This window comes from Phocoena sinus, chromosome 7, assembly GCF_008692025.1.
Source record: "Phocoena sinus isolate mPhoSin1 chromosome 7, mPhoSin1.pri, whole genome shotgun sequence".
Classification (NCBI taxonomy): domain Eukaryota; kingdom Metazoa; phylum Chordata; class Mammalia; order Artiodactyla; family Phocoenidae; genus Phocoena; species Phocoena sinus.
In genome coordinates, this window is record NC_045769.1 from 55350304 (window position 1) to 55368197 (window position 17894).

General features: G+C 40.5%; 1 protein-coding gene and 1 long non-coding RNA gene across 2 annotated transcripts in view; one reads left to right on the forward strand and one right to left on the reverse strand.

The window, feature by feature from the left end:
* TTN (titin) overlaps positions 1-17894 on the forward strand; it is a 281733-nt gene that overhangs the window by 204347 nt on the left and 59492 nt on the right. The window contains 26 exon segments of the mRNA XM_032637061.1: positions 817-1125; positions 1259-1407; positions 1494-1526; positions 1623-1752; positions 1842-2141; positions 2235-2552; positions 3681-3977; positions 4086-4385; positions 4471-4785; positions 4872-5020; positions 6112-6262; positions 6352-6633; positions 7981-8283; positions 9163-9465; positions 9557-9838; positions 9939-10238; positions 10332-10634; positions 10730-11038; positions 11152-11433; positions 11780-12079; positions 12165-12458; positions 12549-15515; positions 15839-16159; positions 16258-16542; positions 16640-16939; positions 17237-17539. Of these exon segments, the coding sequence (XP_032492952.1) occupies positions 817-1125; positions 1259-1407; positions 1494-1526; positions 1623-1752; positions 1842-2141; positions 2235-2552; positions 3681-3977; positions 4086-4385; positions 4471-4785; positions 4872-5020; positions 6112-6262; positions 6352-6633; positions 7981-8283; positions 9163-9465; positions 9557-9838; positions 9939-10238; positions 10332-10634; positions 10730-11038; positions 11152-11433; positions 11780-12079; positions 12165-12458; positions 12549-15515; positions 15839-16159; positions 16258-16542; positions 16640-16939; positions 17237-17539 (9585 nt within the window).
* LOC116756537 overlaps positions 1-17894 on the reverse strand; it is an 83275-nt gene that overhangs the window by 4534 nt on the left and 60847 nt on the right. Inside the window, exon 3 of the long non-coding RNA XR_004350675.1 lies at positions 6363-6463. This is a non-coding gene — a long non-coding RNA (uncharacterized LOC116756537). The remainder of the gene's footprint in view (positions 1-6362; positions 6464-17894) is intronic.

Sequence of the window (17894 nt, forward strand, 5' to 3'; positions counted from 1 at the left end):
AATAAAAGAAAAAAACAATTCTGAAAGATCTATGAGCAGATCGGCTCAAAAATTAAAATACCATGGCCTTAATGATTAACTTCATTTGCTATATAAATGGATTTTCTATGGGGAAAAAAATTCAGCTATTTGTTCAAAAGACTTAAAATAATCTAAGTTCTATACAGAGCATACATAAAAAATGAATTAGTCATTCATCCTGCAAGCTGGTAGTAAACATATGCTATGTGCAAAGAGCTGTCCTAGGCACTGGAGAGGAAAGAGCTATGGTTAAAAAGATGAATGGAGTAAAAGAATTTCCATAATCGTAAAGCACTGTCAGAAATGTGATGGATTGTCACCCGATGAGGGACAGGGTCAATGGCTACAGTAATGGGCTTAAGATTAGTTTGTGTTCAAAGGTTTACCAGCTAATGATGAAATCATTTTTTAATTTTAATTTTATGGTAGGTTCAATTAAAATAAGCTTTTAGTAGAGAATACTGCAGAATCTCTTCAAAGGGACCTCAAAAGTAAAATAGCTTTTCACCGATTGTGTGTAAATAGAGTATTTCTCTATCTAGAGCTAGTCAGTAATCTTTCTACTCCCAGTTAGTTGTTTGCTTTCTTTGTTTTAGCATTAATGCTAAATGAAAATAGATTTTCTTATATTTCTCTTCTCTAGAAGGTAATTTATTCCTTTGGCATTCCTATTTTAATATTTTAATAGATTAAAAATAAGATATGATCAGGTATAGTAAAACATTCTTATAGTATATAAATCTATCATCCCACCAGCTTCAAAATCTGACTTTTTTTAATTTATTTTTTTATTAGATCCACCTGGGCCACCTTCTCGCCCAGAGGTCAAAGATAAAACAAAGTCAAGCATCTCACTAGCATGGAAACCTCCAGCCAAAGACGGTGGCAGTCCGATCAAAGGATACATTGTAGAAATGCAAGAAGAAGGTACTACTGACTGGAAAAGCGTAAACGAACCAGACAAACTTCTAACTACCTGTGAATGTGTGGTGCCGAATTTGAAAGAGCTCAGGAAGTACAGATTCCGAGTGAAAGCTGTCAATGAAGCTGGTGAATCTGAACCAAGTGATACAACTGGAGAGATCCCTGCCACTGATATTCAAGGTACTAGTCCTTAATCCATTTATGTATTCATCTTTTGATCTTATTATGAAATTGATTCATTTGTTGAAGACACGTCAATTACGATTTTGAAAAAGGTGAGCTAAATCCTGTTATATTATCCATGGTATTACAGAGGTACCAGAAATTTTCATTGACATTGGAGCACAAGACTGTCTGGTATGTCAAGCTGGCACACAGATTAGGATTCCTGCTGTCATCAAGGGACGACCGACACCAAAATCATCTTGGGAATTTGATGGAAAGGCAAAGAAGGCAATGAAGGTAAGAAAATTATAATTCTCTGCATCTCCCATTGACTCACTCTAAGGAATATTTACACTATAACTGACTATCTTCTTTTCTAATAGGATGGGGTTCATGACATACCTGAAGATGCACAGGTAAAAAAAACAAAAAACTGAAATGATTCAGAATCGGATTGACTTCAGTACTGCTATGATTTCATTCAGTGTATGACTGCTGTTTTCTTTGTACAGCTGGAGACTGCTGAAAACTCATCCGTAATTATTATTCCGGAATGTAAACGATCCCATTCAGGCAAATACAGCATCACAGCCAAGAACAAAGCAGGACAAAAGACTGCAAATTGCAGAGTTAAAGTCATGGGTAAGAAAGACTTTAGAAGTTATTATGGAATAAGAACAAATTATTTAAAACAAGGCACCACTGTTTATATTGTGATTTGCATCCAACAGACGTACCAGGGCCACCCAAAGATCTTAAAGTCAGTGACATCACAAGGGGTAGTTGCAGGCTTACATGGAAGATGCCGGATGATGATGGAGGAGACAGGATCAAAGGCTATGTTATTGAGAAGAGGACTATTGATGGAAAAGCTTGGACTAAAGTCAATCCAAACTGTGGAAGCACTTCATTTGTAGTTCCTGACCTCATCTCTGAACAGCAATACTTCTTCCGCGTGCGGGCACAAAACCGTTTTGGTATTGGTGCTCCCGTGGAAACCATTCAGAGGACCACTGCCAGAGATCCAATATGTAAGTTTTTAAGTCTAAGATTAAAGTAGCTTCCTAAGCTTGAAATATATTGTTATAAATAATGATTAATACTTTCTTTAACTATTTTTAAAGATCCTCCTGATCCCCCTATTAAACTCAAGATTGGCCTCATAACAAAGAACACAGTACACCTGTCATGGAAACCCCCAAAGAATGACGGGGGCTCCCCGGTCACCCACTATATTGTTGAGTGCCTTGCGTGGGATCCTACTGGGACAAAGAAAGAAGCATGGAAACAGTGCAATAAGCGTGATGTGGAAGAACTGGAGTTTACGGTGGAAGACCTGGTAGAGGGTGGGGAATATGAATTCAGAGTCAAAGCTGTCAATGCCGCAGGAGTCAGCAAACCTTCAGCCACTGTTGGCCCCGTGACTGTCAAAGACCAGACATGTAAGTACCAATGCGTTATCTATCAGAGAATGTCCTCTTCGTGAATGCCTTCCTAGATACTCAAGAACAGTCCAAAATAAAGAGATGTCTCTGTACGTCAGAAGCTACCATGGGTTCAGTCTGGACGTGGGCCCATTACCCAATCACTCATGCCCTCAACTTGCACAGAATTATCATATTTCCATACATATTACCTTTCCCTTACTGAAAGGAGATACTGTTTGGAATTTCCTTACTCTAATTTTTCTCCATGGCAGGCTGTTTTACTTACCAGAAGTTAAAACAGTTCCTCTGCATGCTCCTCAAAAAGGGCAGAAAGTAACCAATTATTTGCTTAGCAACTGCTGAGACCCATTTATCTTCACAATCGAGTTTCTTTTTCTTAAGTAGAAACTTATATACCATCACAGCCATGAATAATCTGGGAACAGCATCAAAGGAAATGAGACTGAATGTCCTTGGCAAAGGTTATGTGGTTTTATTAAAACTACATGACTTTCTCTATTTGAGAAAAAGATATATCTACTTTAAGAGATAAAATATCCACACAAATATGGTAATAATTCTTCCTCTCATTATTGTTACCATCATTACTGCTGTGTATTTGTTAGTTCTCTCTTCTAAATATAGGAAAGCTGTAGTCACTACTCCCTGTGCATATTCTTATACTAAATTCATGAAAAATGGAAAATTGCTTTGCCTCTATTAGCAGTTAGTTATATTTCTTAACAGGGGAATTCACCTCAGAACGAACAAAGTAGGTCCCCTCATTAACTCTGCATAAATATTAGGGAATATCAGGAAAGAACTCCCAAGTCTAAGATACTATAGTTTCACTTCTCTCTGCCCTTTTTCAATATCTACAATCATAATGATGCCAGGTAAGAGAGAGACAGTAGGTGATACATAGCCACATGTAGATCAATAGAGGATGATGACCACATATGCCTGTTCCCTAAACTGGTATAAATTAACTGAAGACAGATCTGTTCTTTATGTCAGGTAGGGCTATAAAGCCTGCTTATAGTAGATCAAATAACTTTATCATCACTGTGAATTCTACTTTCGATCCTTTAGTGTTTTTTTATGTTCCTAATGACAACTTTTTTTTTTTTTTTAATAATCTAGGCCCACCTTCAATTGAGCTAAAAGAATTCATGGAGGTTGAAGAAGGAACTGATGTTAGCATCGTGGCCAAAATTAAAGGTGTGCCATTCCCGACACTAATCTGGTTTAAAGCTCCTCCAAGGAAGCCTGATAACAAAGAACCTGTTGTCTACGACACCCATGTCAACAAACTGGTGATGGATGATACCTGCACTCTAGTGATTCCACAGTCTCGCAGGAGTGACACTGGCTTATATACCATCACAGCTGTGAATAATCTGGGAACAGCATCAAAGGAAATGAGGCTGAATGTCCTTGGTAAAGATTACATGGTTTTATTAAAACTACGATTTTCTGTCCATAAATGTAATATCTGTCTTTAAGATCATTCTCCTAATAAAGTTTTCTTTTTTTAAATCATTTTAGGTCGCCCTGGCCCTCCAGTGGGACCAATAAAGTTCGAATCTATTTCAGCAGATCAAATGACACTATCTTGGCTTCCACCTAAAGATGATGGTGGGTCTAAGATTACAAACTACGTAATTGAGAAAAGAGAAGCTAACAGGAAGACATGGGTGCGTGTCTCTAGCGAACCTAAAGAGTGCACATACACAATTCCAAAATTGCTAGAAGACCATGAATATGTATTCCGAATCATGGCCCAGAATAAATATGGCATTGGGGAACCTCTTGACAGTGAACCAGAAACAGCAAGAAACCTCTTCTGTAAGTAGGACATGTTTCACATTCAAAGTCATTCTTATTTGTGTTTTTCAAAATTTCTTATAAATCACTGTGATTTTTGTCACAGCTGTCCCTGGAGCACCAGATAAACCAACAGTTAGCAGTGTGACTCGAAACTACATGACTGTCAACTGGGAAGAGCCAGAATACGATGGAGGCTCTCCTGTTACAGGATACTGGCTAGAAATGAAAGACACCACTTCAAAGAGATGGAAGAGAGTTAACCGAGATCCTATCAAAGCCATGACTTTGGGTGTTTCTTATAAGGTGACTGGTCTTATTGAAGGTTCTGATTATCAATTCCGGGTATACGCAATCAATGCTGCTGGTGTGGGTCCAGCAAGTCTGCCATCAGACCCAGTGACTGCTAGAGATCCCACTGGTAAGCCTTAAAACCATTCTTCCCCCCACCCCACCAAAAGTGCCATGGAAAAGTCAAGAATACTAACGCATACTGGTTCTTTCCAGCCCCTCCTGGACCTCCATTTCCCAAAGTCACAGACTGGACTAAATCATCTGCGGATTTGGAGTGGTCTCCCCCACTAAAAGATGGTGGATCCAAAATAACGGGATACATCGTTGAATATAAAGAAGAAGGAAAAGAAGAATGGGAAAAGGTAGCTAACACTTGGCATTATGGAAATGTACTATGAATAAACTGAACACTTAGTAGTTATTCTCAATCCCATTAACTCCTAACTGTATTTTTTTATTAAGAAATCAGAAAAATAACATATAATTTAACTGATAATCCAAACATCTCTTAGGTCAAAAAACCTAATCAAAAGTTAAGTCATGTTATTGTTAACTTATCTTTTGGCTATAAAGCCTGAAAAGATGGAATAAATGATGCATATATGTGGAATCTAGAAAAATGGTACAGATGAACCAGTTTGCAAGGTAGAAATAGAGACACAGATGTAGAAAACAAACGAATGGACACCGAGGGAGGAAAGCAAGTGGCCGGGGGTGGGGTGGTGGTGGTGGGATGAACTGGGAGATTGGGATTGACATGTATACACTAACATGTATAAAACAGATAACTAATGAGAACCTGCTGTGTAATAAAATAAAATTCAAAAACAGAACCTATTTTATCAGATTATATAATAAAATGTACATAGGTATATATATATATAAAAGGATGGAACAAGTAAAAAGTACAGTTTTTTTTCAATCACTTGACAATATTTTCAAACATAATTCCTTCCATTCAGTATTTACCTGTAATATCTGATCCCTAGAACCTAAATTGGCAACAATTTTCCCAAAGAGAGTAAATATGCTGTTGCTATGCTTTGGAAAGCTATTAAAACAAAAAACTACAGTAGTCCCCCCACCGCGATTCCCAAGGGATATATTCCAAGACCCCAGTGGATGCCTGAAACCATGGATAGTACCGAGCTCTCTCTATATATACTATGTTTTTTCTTTATTAATGGGCAGGTAGCATATACAGCGTGAATATGATGGACAAAGGGATAGTTCACTTCCCGGGCAGGGATGGAGCAGGATGGCCCAAGATTTCATTACATTACTCAGAATGGAACGCAATTTAAAACTGATGAATTGTTTATTTGTGGAATTGTTTTCCATTTAATACTTTTAGGTTTCCGTTGACTTCAAGTAAATGAACACAGAAAACAAAACCACGGATAAGAAAGGACTACTGTATTCTAATTATAAAATGCTTGTGATTTTTCCCTAGGCTAAAGAAAAAGAAGTGAGAGGAACAAAACTCGTTGTGACAGGATTAAAAGAAGGAGCATTCTACAAATTTAGAGTTAGAGCAGTCAACATTGCCGGCATCGGAGAACCTGGAGAAGTCACAGATGCCATTGAAATGAAGGACAGGATTGGTACTTACTAATATTTCTATTATTTTATCAATATTTGCATTTTGGATTGGAAATGAAAAGCACATTTGTTATTTTCAATTGTTTTCCAGTATTACCTGACCTTCAGTTAGATGCCAGCGTCAGAGACAGAATTGTGGTCCATGCTGGAGGGGTGATTCGGATCATCGCCTATGTGTCTGGCAAGCCTCCTCCAACCGTTACCTGGAGTATGAATGAAAAAGCTTTACCTCAAGAGGCCACCATTGAGACCACAGCCATTAGCTCATCCATGGTCATCAAGAATTGCCAGAGGAGCCACCAAGGCATCTACGCTCTTCTTGCCAAAAATGCAGGGGGCGAAAGAAAGAAGACAATTATCGTTGATGTATTAGGTAACAACTTTCAATTCGTCCATGCGTCTTTAAAAAATAACACTTTATTTCATCTACAATAAAGCTATATTAGTTTTTTAAAAAACTATGTTACAAATATTTTGGAAAATAAGAAAAATCACCCACAATCCCATTGACCACTATTAGCATTTTTTAAAATTTCCTCCTTTTTTTATCCTAACCATATTTTATATGGCTGTACTCCTATATAAAGTCTTATGTGCTGCCTTTTTATATAATATGCCACCATAAGCATTTACTATGTTATCATATAGTTTTCATAAAAGCAGCTTTCCTGCAAATGTCCATGAATGTTTAACAATTTGCTAAGGTTGACCATTTTCACATCATAGGACCTGTCAGTTATCATAATAAGACAAAAGTCCCTTTGAAGGTGTCAGTATTCTAATTGAAGAGAAGCATCATATTTGGTTATCAATATTGCATTTCTTGTCACTGAATATCGAGTTGAACTCTACGAGGCTTGTTCATGCCTCTCACTGGCTGCTCTACTCCAGTGATTTGCTCAGAAAGTGAAGCCCTCCCACTCAGATCTCTCTCTCAACACATCTCTAGGCACAACCATACTCCAAACACACAGTTTTTATGTGAAAATAACCAGTTCTCTATTGAACATAATATTATGAAAACATGTTTTGCTTTCATTAGTGAAAATGGCATGCGGAAAAAGATCTCATTGAGCAACGGTCCTTCAAGCTTCTAGGTTGTTTCAAACTCCTAAACAGTCTTCTGTCCAATGGCTATTACTTTAAGAACTGGTGTACTTCCAGGTTAAATTTCAAACCTCTCAAAGGTCATTCTGAGATTTGGGGTCTCCTGTGCTGCTCAGATTCACTGGTCACCCAGAAAAAAATTCTCTCCCACTTTCCCCTCTGGAGAGTAAACTGGACACAAAAAGTAGTCATGCCACTCTTCACCCCTCTCCTGTCTCCCTCTGTGCATTTTCCTCCCAACATTGCCCTCTTATCTGACTCACAAATTACCAAAAAAAAAATGTGTGTGTGTGTGTGTGTGTGTGTGTATGTGTGTGTGTGTGTGTATATATATATATATATATATATATATATATATATGTGTGTGTATAAAACTGTTCCTTCAGTTTCTACTAAAGCAGGGGCAACCAGTAACTACTGCAAACCTACTTCATTTTAAAATATGGTTGAATATAGACACAAGGAAAGAAAAAAACCAAATCAATTAATAAACACAAAATCTCACTCTTTTCGTAACATTTTTGTCTCCCTTTTAAAAACAGAGGGTAACAAGTATTGAGCCCAGTAGTCCATTGACGTCAAACAACTGAAAACCTTTTCCTCCTATTTCCAGATGTGCCAGGTCCTGTTGGAATACCATTCCTGTCTCACAACCTAACCAACGACTCCTGCAAACTGACATGGTTTTCTCCAGAAGATGATGGAGGCTCTCCAGTCACCAATTATGTCATTGAAAAGCGGGAAGATGACCGCAGAGCGTGGACCCCAGTGACATACACAGCTACACGACAAAATGCCACCGTCCAGGGTCTCATTCAAGGAAAAGCCTACTTTTTCCGAATTGCAGCTGAAAATAGTATTGGCATGGGCCCGTTTGTTGAGACAACAGATGCGCTTGTCATAAGAGATCCAATAAGTAAGTACAATTTAAAACAATTTCATCTTTAATCACTTTTTCACTCATTTAATAAAAGACTATAGTGACAAAGTAGGTACACAAATGCCAAATATTTCATTCATTTGGCAAGCATTCATTAGGAAAATACGTAGTCTCTGATGTTGGTAGTATTTGAACGTGACTGTGAAAGAGATTGCGGGAATATATATGATTCTTCAAATCCTCCCATGTAATACTACATGGATTCTTTTTTTAATTTCCAACTTAATGGCATGAACATGAAGTATTTTCCTAACTCTAAAACTACCAACTCTGGGGACTTCCCTGGCAGTCCAGTGGTTAGGACTCCGAGCTTCCAGTGTGGTGGGGTGGCAGGCGGGTTCGATCCCTGCTCAGGGAACTAAGATCCCACAGGCTGTGTGGCGTGGCCAAAACATTAATGTTTAATGGGGGACTTTGCTGAATTATTTGGCCTCAATGAACCTCTATTTCCTCATCTGGAAATTAGCTTGTATTGAGTGCCTTTCAGCTCTACTCATTTTATGTTGAGATTTCTTTTGTTACTTATCAAAACGAATAGTTTAATGTTTAAACGCAATCCTCGGGCTTCCCTGGTGGCGCAGTGGTTGAGAGTCCGCCTGCCAATGCAGGGGACACAGGTTCATGCCCCGGTCCGGGAAGATCCCACATGCCACGGAGCGGCTGGGCCCATGAGCCATGGCCGCTGAGCCTGCGCGTCCAGAGCCTGTGCTCCAAAACGGGAGAGGCCACAGCAGTGAGAGGCCCGCGTACCACACACACACACAAAAAAACGCAATCCTCAAAAGGCATTATTTACTACATTTTCTATTACATTCTTAACATGACATTCGTCTCACTGTCATTCCACACTTGCAGCTGTACCAGAGCGTCCTGAAGACCTAGAAGTCAAAGAAGTTACTAAAGATTCTGTTACTCTGACTTGGAATCCCCCTAAGTATGATGGCGGATCCGAAATTATCAACTATGTCCTAGAAAGCCGTCTCATTGGAACTGAGAAGTTCCACAAAGTTACAAATGACAACTTGCTTAGCAGGAAGTACAGTGTGAAAGGCTTAAAAGAAGGCGATACCTATGAGTACCGTGTCAGTGCCGTCAATATTGTTGGACAAGGCAAACCATCATTTTGCACCAAGCCAATCACTTGCAAGGATGAGCTAGGTATGTGTCAAATGCAGCTTACACTTTGAAAACGTGTACACTTATAGGTTTACCTTAAGACATCAAACTGACTTTCCTTTATACATTTCAGCTCCTCCAACGCTTGAGCTCGACTTCAGAGATAAACTCACGATTCGAGTTGGTGAAGCTTTTGCCCTCACTGGCCGTTACTCAGGCAAACCAAAGCCTAAGGTTACTTGGTTCAAAGATGAAGTTGATGTGCTAGAAGATGATTGCACTCATATAAAGACCTCGCCAACAACACTTGCTCTAGAGAAGCTCAAGGCCAAGCGTTCAGATTCTGGCAAATACTGTGTGGTTGTGGAGAACAGTACAGGCTCCAGGAAAGGTTTCTGTCAAGTTAATGTCGTTGGTAAGTATTATTTAGCAAGAATTAGAGACATTCTGTTCTTTCCAAAGCAGAAGTGGAAATAATATTTTGTGGTGTGATTTTTTTTTTTTTTTTTCCTCAGACCGTCCTGGACCACCGGTAGGACCAGTTGTTTTTGATGAGGTGACCAAAGATTACATGGTTATCTCTTGGAAGCCACCTTTAGATGATGGAGGCAGTGAAATTACTAATTACATTATTGAGAAGAAGGAAGTGGGCAAAGACGTTTGGATGCCTGTGACATCTGCAAGTGCTAAAACAACATGCAAAGTTTCTAAACTGCTTGAAGGAAAAGATTATATTTTCCAGATACGTGCTGAAAATCTGTATGGAATAAGTGATCCTCTGGTGTCTGATTCAATGAAAACCAAAGATCGTTTCAGTATGCATCATATTTCTTTTCAGTGATTCAATGTTTGATATTGTTAACGGGAAGAACTAAATTTCTAACATATTTTGCTAATGTTTGTTATAGGGGTTCCTGATGCACCTGACCAGCCAATTGTTACAGAAGTTACCAAAGACTCTGCATTAGTCACCTGGAACAAGCCAAACGATGGAGGAAAGCCCATCACAAACTACATCCTGGAAAAGAGGGAAACTATGTCTAAACGATGGGCTAGAGTTACCAAAGAGCCTATCCATCCATACACTAAGTTTACGGTTCCTGATCTTCTAGAAGGGTGTCAGTATGAATTCCGGGTTTCTGCAGAAAACCAAATTGGTATTGGAGACCCAAGCCCACCATCCAAACCAGTCTTTGCTAAAGATCCAATTGGTATAGTACTAAAGCATTCTTTCAGCTTTCATTTTATCCAACTTTGTTTTCAGCTATACTCTAACTCCTTTTTGGTTTTCTCTTTTATTATGTAGTGAAACCAAGTCCACCTATTAATCCTGAAGCAATAGGTACAACACGTAATTCAGTTGATCTAACCTGGCAGCCACCACGTCATGATGGTGGGAGCAAGATTCTGGGTTATATTGTTGAATACCAGAAAGTTGGAGATGAAGAATGGAAAAGAGCCAATCACACTCCTGAGTCATGTCCTGAAACTAACTATAAAGTCACTGGTCTTCAGGATGGTCAATCCTATAAGTTCAGAGTAATAGCAGTCAACGTAGCCAGTGAATCAGATCCAGCTCATGTTCCCGAGCCAGTGCTAGTAAAAGACAGATTTGGTGAGTGTAATGTTCTCAGCTGCCTTTGCAAGGAAGACAGGTTTCATTGTCTATGCTTAAGTGTAAAATATATTAACAAAACAAATCTGTAAGTACTGTTCTCTTCATTCTAGAACCCCCCGAGTTGATTCTTGATGCCAACATGGCAAGAGAACAACACATAAGGGTTGGTGATACTCTAAGACTTAGTGCTGTCATCAAAGGGGTGCCGTTCCCAAAAGTAACTTGGAAAAAAGAAGACAGAGAGGCTCCAACTAAAGCAAGGATTCATGTTACTCCAGTTGGTAGCAAGCTTGAAATCTGTAATGCTGCCCACGAAGATGGTGGAATGTATTCCTTAACAGTGGAGAATCTAGCTGGTTCAAAAACTGTCTCAGTAAAAGTACTTGTATTAGGTAAGAATTTTAGTACTTGTGATGTACTTAATGCAACAGCATATAAAAGTAACTCTAGGGCTTCCCTGGTGGCGCAGTGGTTGAGAGTCCGCCTGCCGATGCAGGGGACACGGGTTCGTGCCCCGGTCAGGGAGGATCCCACATGCCGCGGAGCGGCTGGGCCCGTGAGCCATGGCCGCTGAGCCTGCGCGTCCGGAGCCTGTCCTCCGCAACGGGAGAGGCCACAACAGTGAGAGGCCCGCGTAACGCATAAAAAAAAAAAAAAAAAAAAAAAAGTAACTCTAAATACATTTTTAGTTATCTGGATTACATCACTTATATAACTGCATTACTTAACACTTTTCAGATAAGCCTGGGCCACCTAGAGATCTGGAAGTCAGTGAAGTTAGGAAAGATTCTTGTTACCTTACTTGGAAGGAACCACTGGATGATGGTGGTTCTGTTATTACAAATTATGTGGTTGAGAGGAGAGATGTTGCCAGTGTCCAGTGGTCACCTCTTTCAACTACATCAAAGAAAAAGAGCCACTTTGCTAAACATCTTACTGAAGGCAATCAGTATCTCTTCCGAGTAGCTGCTGAGAACCAGTATGGACGTGGTCCTTTTGTAGAAACGTCTAAACCCATCAAGGCTCTGGATCCCCTACGTAAGTTGCTCTCTTTGGATACAAAAGTACTGTTTTACTGTTTTGAGAATATTGTTTATTCATCATAACTTCTTCTTCTTAAAAGATCCTCCAGGGCCACCCAAGAACCTACACCATGTAGATGTTGACAAGACTGAAGTCTCCCTTGTTTGGAATAAGCCAGACCGTGATGGTGGCTCTCCAATCACTGGATATTTGGTGGAATATCAAGAAGAGGGCACCCAAGACTGGATTAAGTTCAAGACTGTGACAAACTTAGAGTGTGTTGTTACCGGACTACAGCAAGGAAAGACCTATAGATTCCGTGTAAAAGCTGAAAACATTGTGGGTCTTGGTCTTCCTGACACAACTATCCCAATAGAATGTCAAGAAAAACTAGGTAATTTTTAGATTGGAATTATTTTCTTTCTTTTTAAAATTATTCATATTGTGAAAATCAAAATCTAATTTCCTCATGTTTCCTTTCCAGTGCCTCCATCTGTGGAGCTGGATGTGAAATTAATTGAAGGCCTTGTGGTAAAAGCTGGAACTACAGTCAGATTCCCTGCCATTATAAGAGGTGTACCTGTTCCTACTGCAAAGTGGACAACCGATGGGAATGAGATTAAAACAGATGAACACTATACAGTTGAAACTGACAACTTCTCATCAGTACTCACCATTAAGAACTGCTTAAGGAGAGACACTGGGGAACATCAGATCACAGTTTCCAATGCAGCTGGCACCAAAACAGTGGCTGTACATCTTACTGTTCTTGATGTTCCTGGTCCACCAACAGGCCCTATTAATATTCTGGAAGTTACCCCTGAACATATGACTATCTCATGGCAGCCACCTAAGGATGATGGAGGAAGCCCTGTGATAAATTATATTGTTGAGAAAAAAGACACAAAGAAAGACACATGGGGTGTTGTCTCTTCAGGAAGCAGTAAGACAAAGCTGAAAGTCCCACATCTGCAGAAGGGCTGTGAATATGTCTTCCGAGTGAAAGCAGAGAATAAGATTGGTGTTGGCCCTCCCCTTGACTCCATACCTACTGTTGCTAAACATAAGTTTAGTCCTCCATCCCCCCCTGGTAAACCAGTAGTTACTGACATTACTGAAAATGCTGCAACAGTGTCTTGGACTCTGCCAAAATCTGATGGTGGCAGTCCAATAACTGGTTACTATGTGGAACGTCGAGAAGTAACAGGCAAATGGATGAGGGTCAACAAAACACCTCTAGTGGACATGAAGTTTAGAGTGACTGGACTCTATGAGGGAAATACATATGAGTTTAGAGCTTTTGCTGAGAATCTTGCAGGACTAAGCAATCCGTCCCCAAGTTCTGATCCAATAAAAGCTTGCCGGCCCATCAAACCACCTGGACCACCTATTAATCCTAAGCTGAAAGACAAGACCAGAGAAACAGCTGACCTGGTGTGGACAAAGCCTCTCAGTGATGGTGGTAGCCCCATTCTGGGCTATGTAGTGGAATGTCAGAAAGTTGGAGCAACACAGTGGAGCAGGATTAATAAAGATGAACTCATTAGGCAATGTGCCTTTAGGGTACCTGGACTAATTGAAGGAAATGAGTACAGATTCCGTATAAAGGCAGCTAATATTGTGGGAGAGGGAGAGCCAAGAGAACTAGCAGAATCTGTGATTGCAAAGGACATCCTTCATCCTCCAGAAGTAGAACTTGATGTTACCTGTCGTGATGTTATTACCGTTAGAGTGGGTCAAACTATCCGCATTCTTGCTCGGGTCAAAGGCAGACCTCAACCAGACATAACTTGGTCCAAGGAAGGCAAGGTGTTGGCCCGAGAAAAGCGGGTTGACCTAATTCACGATCTACCTCGTGCTGAGTTGCAAATTAAAGAAGCTGTTAGAGCTGATCATGGCAAGTATATCATCTCAGCTAAGAACAGCAGTGGACATGCCCAAGGTTCTGCTATCGTTAATGTCCTTGACAGACCTGGACCTTGCCAGAATTTAAAGATCAGCAACGTAACCAAAGAGAACTGTACTATTTCTTGGGCAAACCCTCTAGATAACGGCGGCTCAGAAATAACAAACTTCATAGTGGAATATCGCAAACCAAACCAGAAAGGCTGGTCAATTGTTGCTTCAGATGTCACTAAGCGATTAATCAAGGCCAACCTTTTAGCCAACCATGAATACTATTTCCGAGTTTGTGCAGAAAATAAAGTAGGTGTTGGGCCAACCACTGAAACAAAAACTCCAATTCTGGCTATTAACCCTATTGATAGACCAGGTGAGCCTGAAAACCTTCATATTGCAGATAAAGGAAAGACATTTGTCTACCTAAAATGGAGGCGGCCTGATTATGATGGCGGTAGCCCAAATCTATCATATCATGTTGAAAGGAAGCTGAAGGGCTCTGATGACTGGGAAAGAGTGCATAAAGGAAGCATTAAAGAAACCCACTACATGGTTGACAAATGTGTTGAAAACCAGATTTATGAGTTCAGAGTGCAAACGAAGAATGAAGGTGGGGAAAGTGACTGGGTGAAGACAAAGGAAGTTGTTGTAAAGGAAGACTTGCAGAAACCAGTACTCGATCTGAAATTAAGTGGTGTGCTAACTGTCAAAGCAGGGGACACCATTCGACTTGAGGCAGGTGTTAGAGGCAAACCATTTCCAGAAGTTTCATGGACGAAGGACAAAGATGCGACAGACTTAACAAGATCACCAAGGGTCAAGATTGCTACCGGTGGTGATTCGTCTAAATTTTCTCTTACTAAAGCAAAGCGAAGTGATGGTGGTAAATATGTAATTACAGCAACTAATATAGCTGGCAGTTTTGTGGCCTTTGCCACTGTCAGTGTTTTAGATAAGCCTGGGCCTATAAGAAATCTGAAAATTTTTGATGTGTGTAGTGATAGGTGTTCTCTTCGCTGGGATCCACCAGACGATGATGGTGGCTGTGAAATCCAAAATTATATTTTAGAAAAATGTGAGAGCAAGAGAATGGTTTGGTCTACGTTTTCTGCTACTATCTTAACACCTGGTACTACAGTAACACGTCTCATAGAAGGGAATGAATATATTTTCAGAGTCCGTGCAGAAAATAAAATAGGCACAGGGCCTCCAACAGAAAGTAAACCAGTTATTGCAAAAACCAAATATGATAGACCTGGTCGCCCTGACCCCCCAGAAATCACTAAAGTAAGCAAAGAAGAGATGACTGTGGTTTGGACGCCACCTGAATATGATGGTGGAAAGTCCATCACAGGATACTATTTGGAGAAAAAGGAAAAGCATTCAACACGATGGGTCCCTGTCAACAAGAGTGCGATCCCTGAGAGACGTTTGAAAGTACAGAATCTCCTCCCAGGACATGAATATCAGTTCCGAGTCAAGGCAGAAAATGAAGTTGGAATTGGAGAACCAAGCTTGCCATCAAGGCCAGTGGTGGCAAAAGACCCCATAGGTATGATGTTCTTGCTTTTTCCGGTATTACACCAACTCTTAATCTCAGGCACAGAGGTATTAGACAAATAAGTTAAATCCACAGCATCAAAACTTTAATCTTAGCCAGCAGTTTTCCAAATAGATCTTTTACCAAATCGCCTGAAATGTACAGACAATGGTAGATTCTAATTTTATGAAGGAAAATAAGGAGGACTGAGTAATTGAGAAATTGAATGTACTATCTGCGGTTAATTAAGGATGGACTATATAGAATTACTCATTAACGTATCACTAGTAGTTGTTAACCGTGTGTAAATTTATTCTTATATAATTTACTTTCAGAACCACCTGGTCCACCAACCAATCTCAAAGTGGTTGATACAACCAAAAGTTCCATAACTCTTGGGTGGGGAAAACCGGTGTATGATGGTGGCGCACCAATCATTGGATATGTTGTGGAAGTGAGACCAAAGAGACCAGATACATCACCTGATGAAGGCTGGAAAAGGTGTAGTGCTGCAGCGCAACTCGTTCTCATGGAATTTACCGTGACCAGCTTGGATGAAAACCAGGAATATGAGTTCAGGGTTTGTGCCCAAAACCAAGTTGGCATTGGGCGCCCTGCAGAACTAAAGGACGCTATTAAACCTAAAGAAATCCTAGGTGAGGCCCTATGTTATCACTTGATTCATTCATGTTTCACTTCTCACATGATTTCCCCACATTCTGAAGTCAACTGACGGCTTTCGTGTCATTTGCAGAACCTCCAGAGATTGATTTGGACGCCAGCATGAGAAAACTGGTCACAGTGAGAGCAGGATGCCCTATTCGACTATTTGCCATAGTGAGAGGGCGACCAGCCCCTAAGGTCACTTGGCGAAAAGTGGGTATTGATAACGTGGTCAGAAAGGGACAAGTTGATCTGGTTGATACTATGGCCTTCCTTGTCATCCCCAATTCTACCCGTGATGACTCAGGAAAATATTCCCTGACGCTTGTGAACCTGGCTGGAGAAAAGGCCGTGTTCGTGAATGTCAGAGTATTAGGTGGGTTATAAACAAGGGTCTTCCTCCCCTTCAAAAATGCCTTAGTTAATAAGGAGGCTGAGGGAACTCGTATATATGATTTTGTCGTCCTTCACAGATACTCCTGGACCTGTGTCTGATTTAAAAGTTTCGGATGTCACTAAAACATCATGCCACGTTTCCTGGGCCCCTCCCGAGAACGATGGTGGGAGCCAAGTGACACATTACATTGTGCAGAAACGTGACGCAGATAGAAAGACGTGGTCAACAGTCACCCCAGAAGTCAAGAAAACGAGCTTCCACATCACCAATCTTGTCCCTGGAACTGAGTATTTCTTCAGAGTAACTGCTGTCAATGAGTATGGCCCCGGCGTCCCAACAGACATCCCCAAACCAGTGCTCGCAACAGATCCTCTAAGTAAGTTACATCCTTTCTCCCTCCTTTTAACTCCAGTCCCCGACCTCAGCAAAATCAAGATACCGAAACATTTTACTCCACTAATGAAAGGGCCTTCACTTGTAGAAACCTAAACAGTACAAATAAATACCTAACTCACTCACTGAAGACTTTTTTGATCTGACTCATCCGTGTCCTTTTTACTTTCAACATCCCGAACCATAGCTTCCAAATACTTTGAAGCAAGTGGCATACGAAAACATTTATGCATATTTCCAAAGGGATGGATTAGGTTACCTGGGTGGTTTTTTCTTCTAGGTGAGCCGGATCCCCCCAGGAAACTAGAAGTTACTGAAATGACAAAGAACAGTGCTGCGTTAGCCTGGTTACCTCCCCTGCGCGATGGAGGTGCCAAGGTCGACGGCTACATCGTTAGTTACAGAGACGAAGAGCTGCCTGCAGGTCACTGGACAGAGTACTCGGTGGTGAAAGACCTCAGCCTTGTCGTCACCGGCCTCAAGGAAGGAAAGAAATACAAATTTAGGGTAGCGGCCAGAAATGCCATCGGAGTCAGTTTGCCAAGAGAAGCTGAGGGAGTGTACGAAGCCAAAGCACAGCTGTGTAAGTAGTCAGAGTCGTTTTCCATGCGATAAAAGTTTGTGAGGATTTTCTTTTGACATGTAGATGTTTATCCCTGAAGAAGCTAGTTCCAGAAGTACTTGAAATATAGTAGAGAACAGTGGTTTGGAAACATCTGGACCCACGACAGGTAGTAAATACACCTTAAATCATGACACAGGACACACGTACATATATATGACTTAGAAAAAGTTTCTTAAAGCAACACCCATTCTTATCATGTATGCTGGCCTCAGATATTCTCAATTCGTTTTGATCCCATTCTCTTTACAAAGTTTTAGCAGTAATGCAAACATTAATTTGAATCCACTAACGGGTTGCAATCCACAATTTGAAA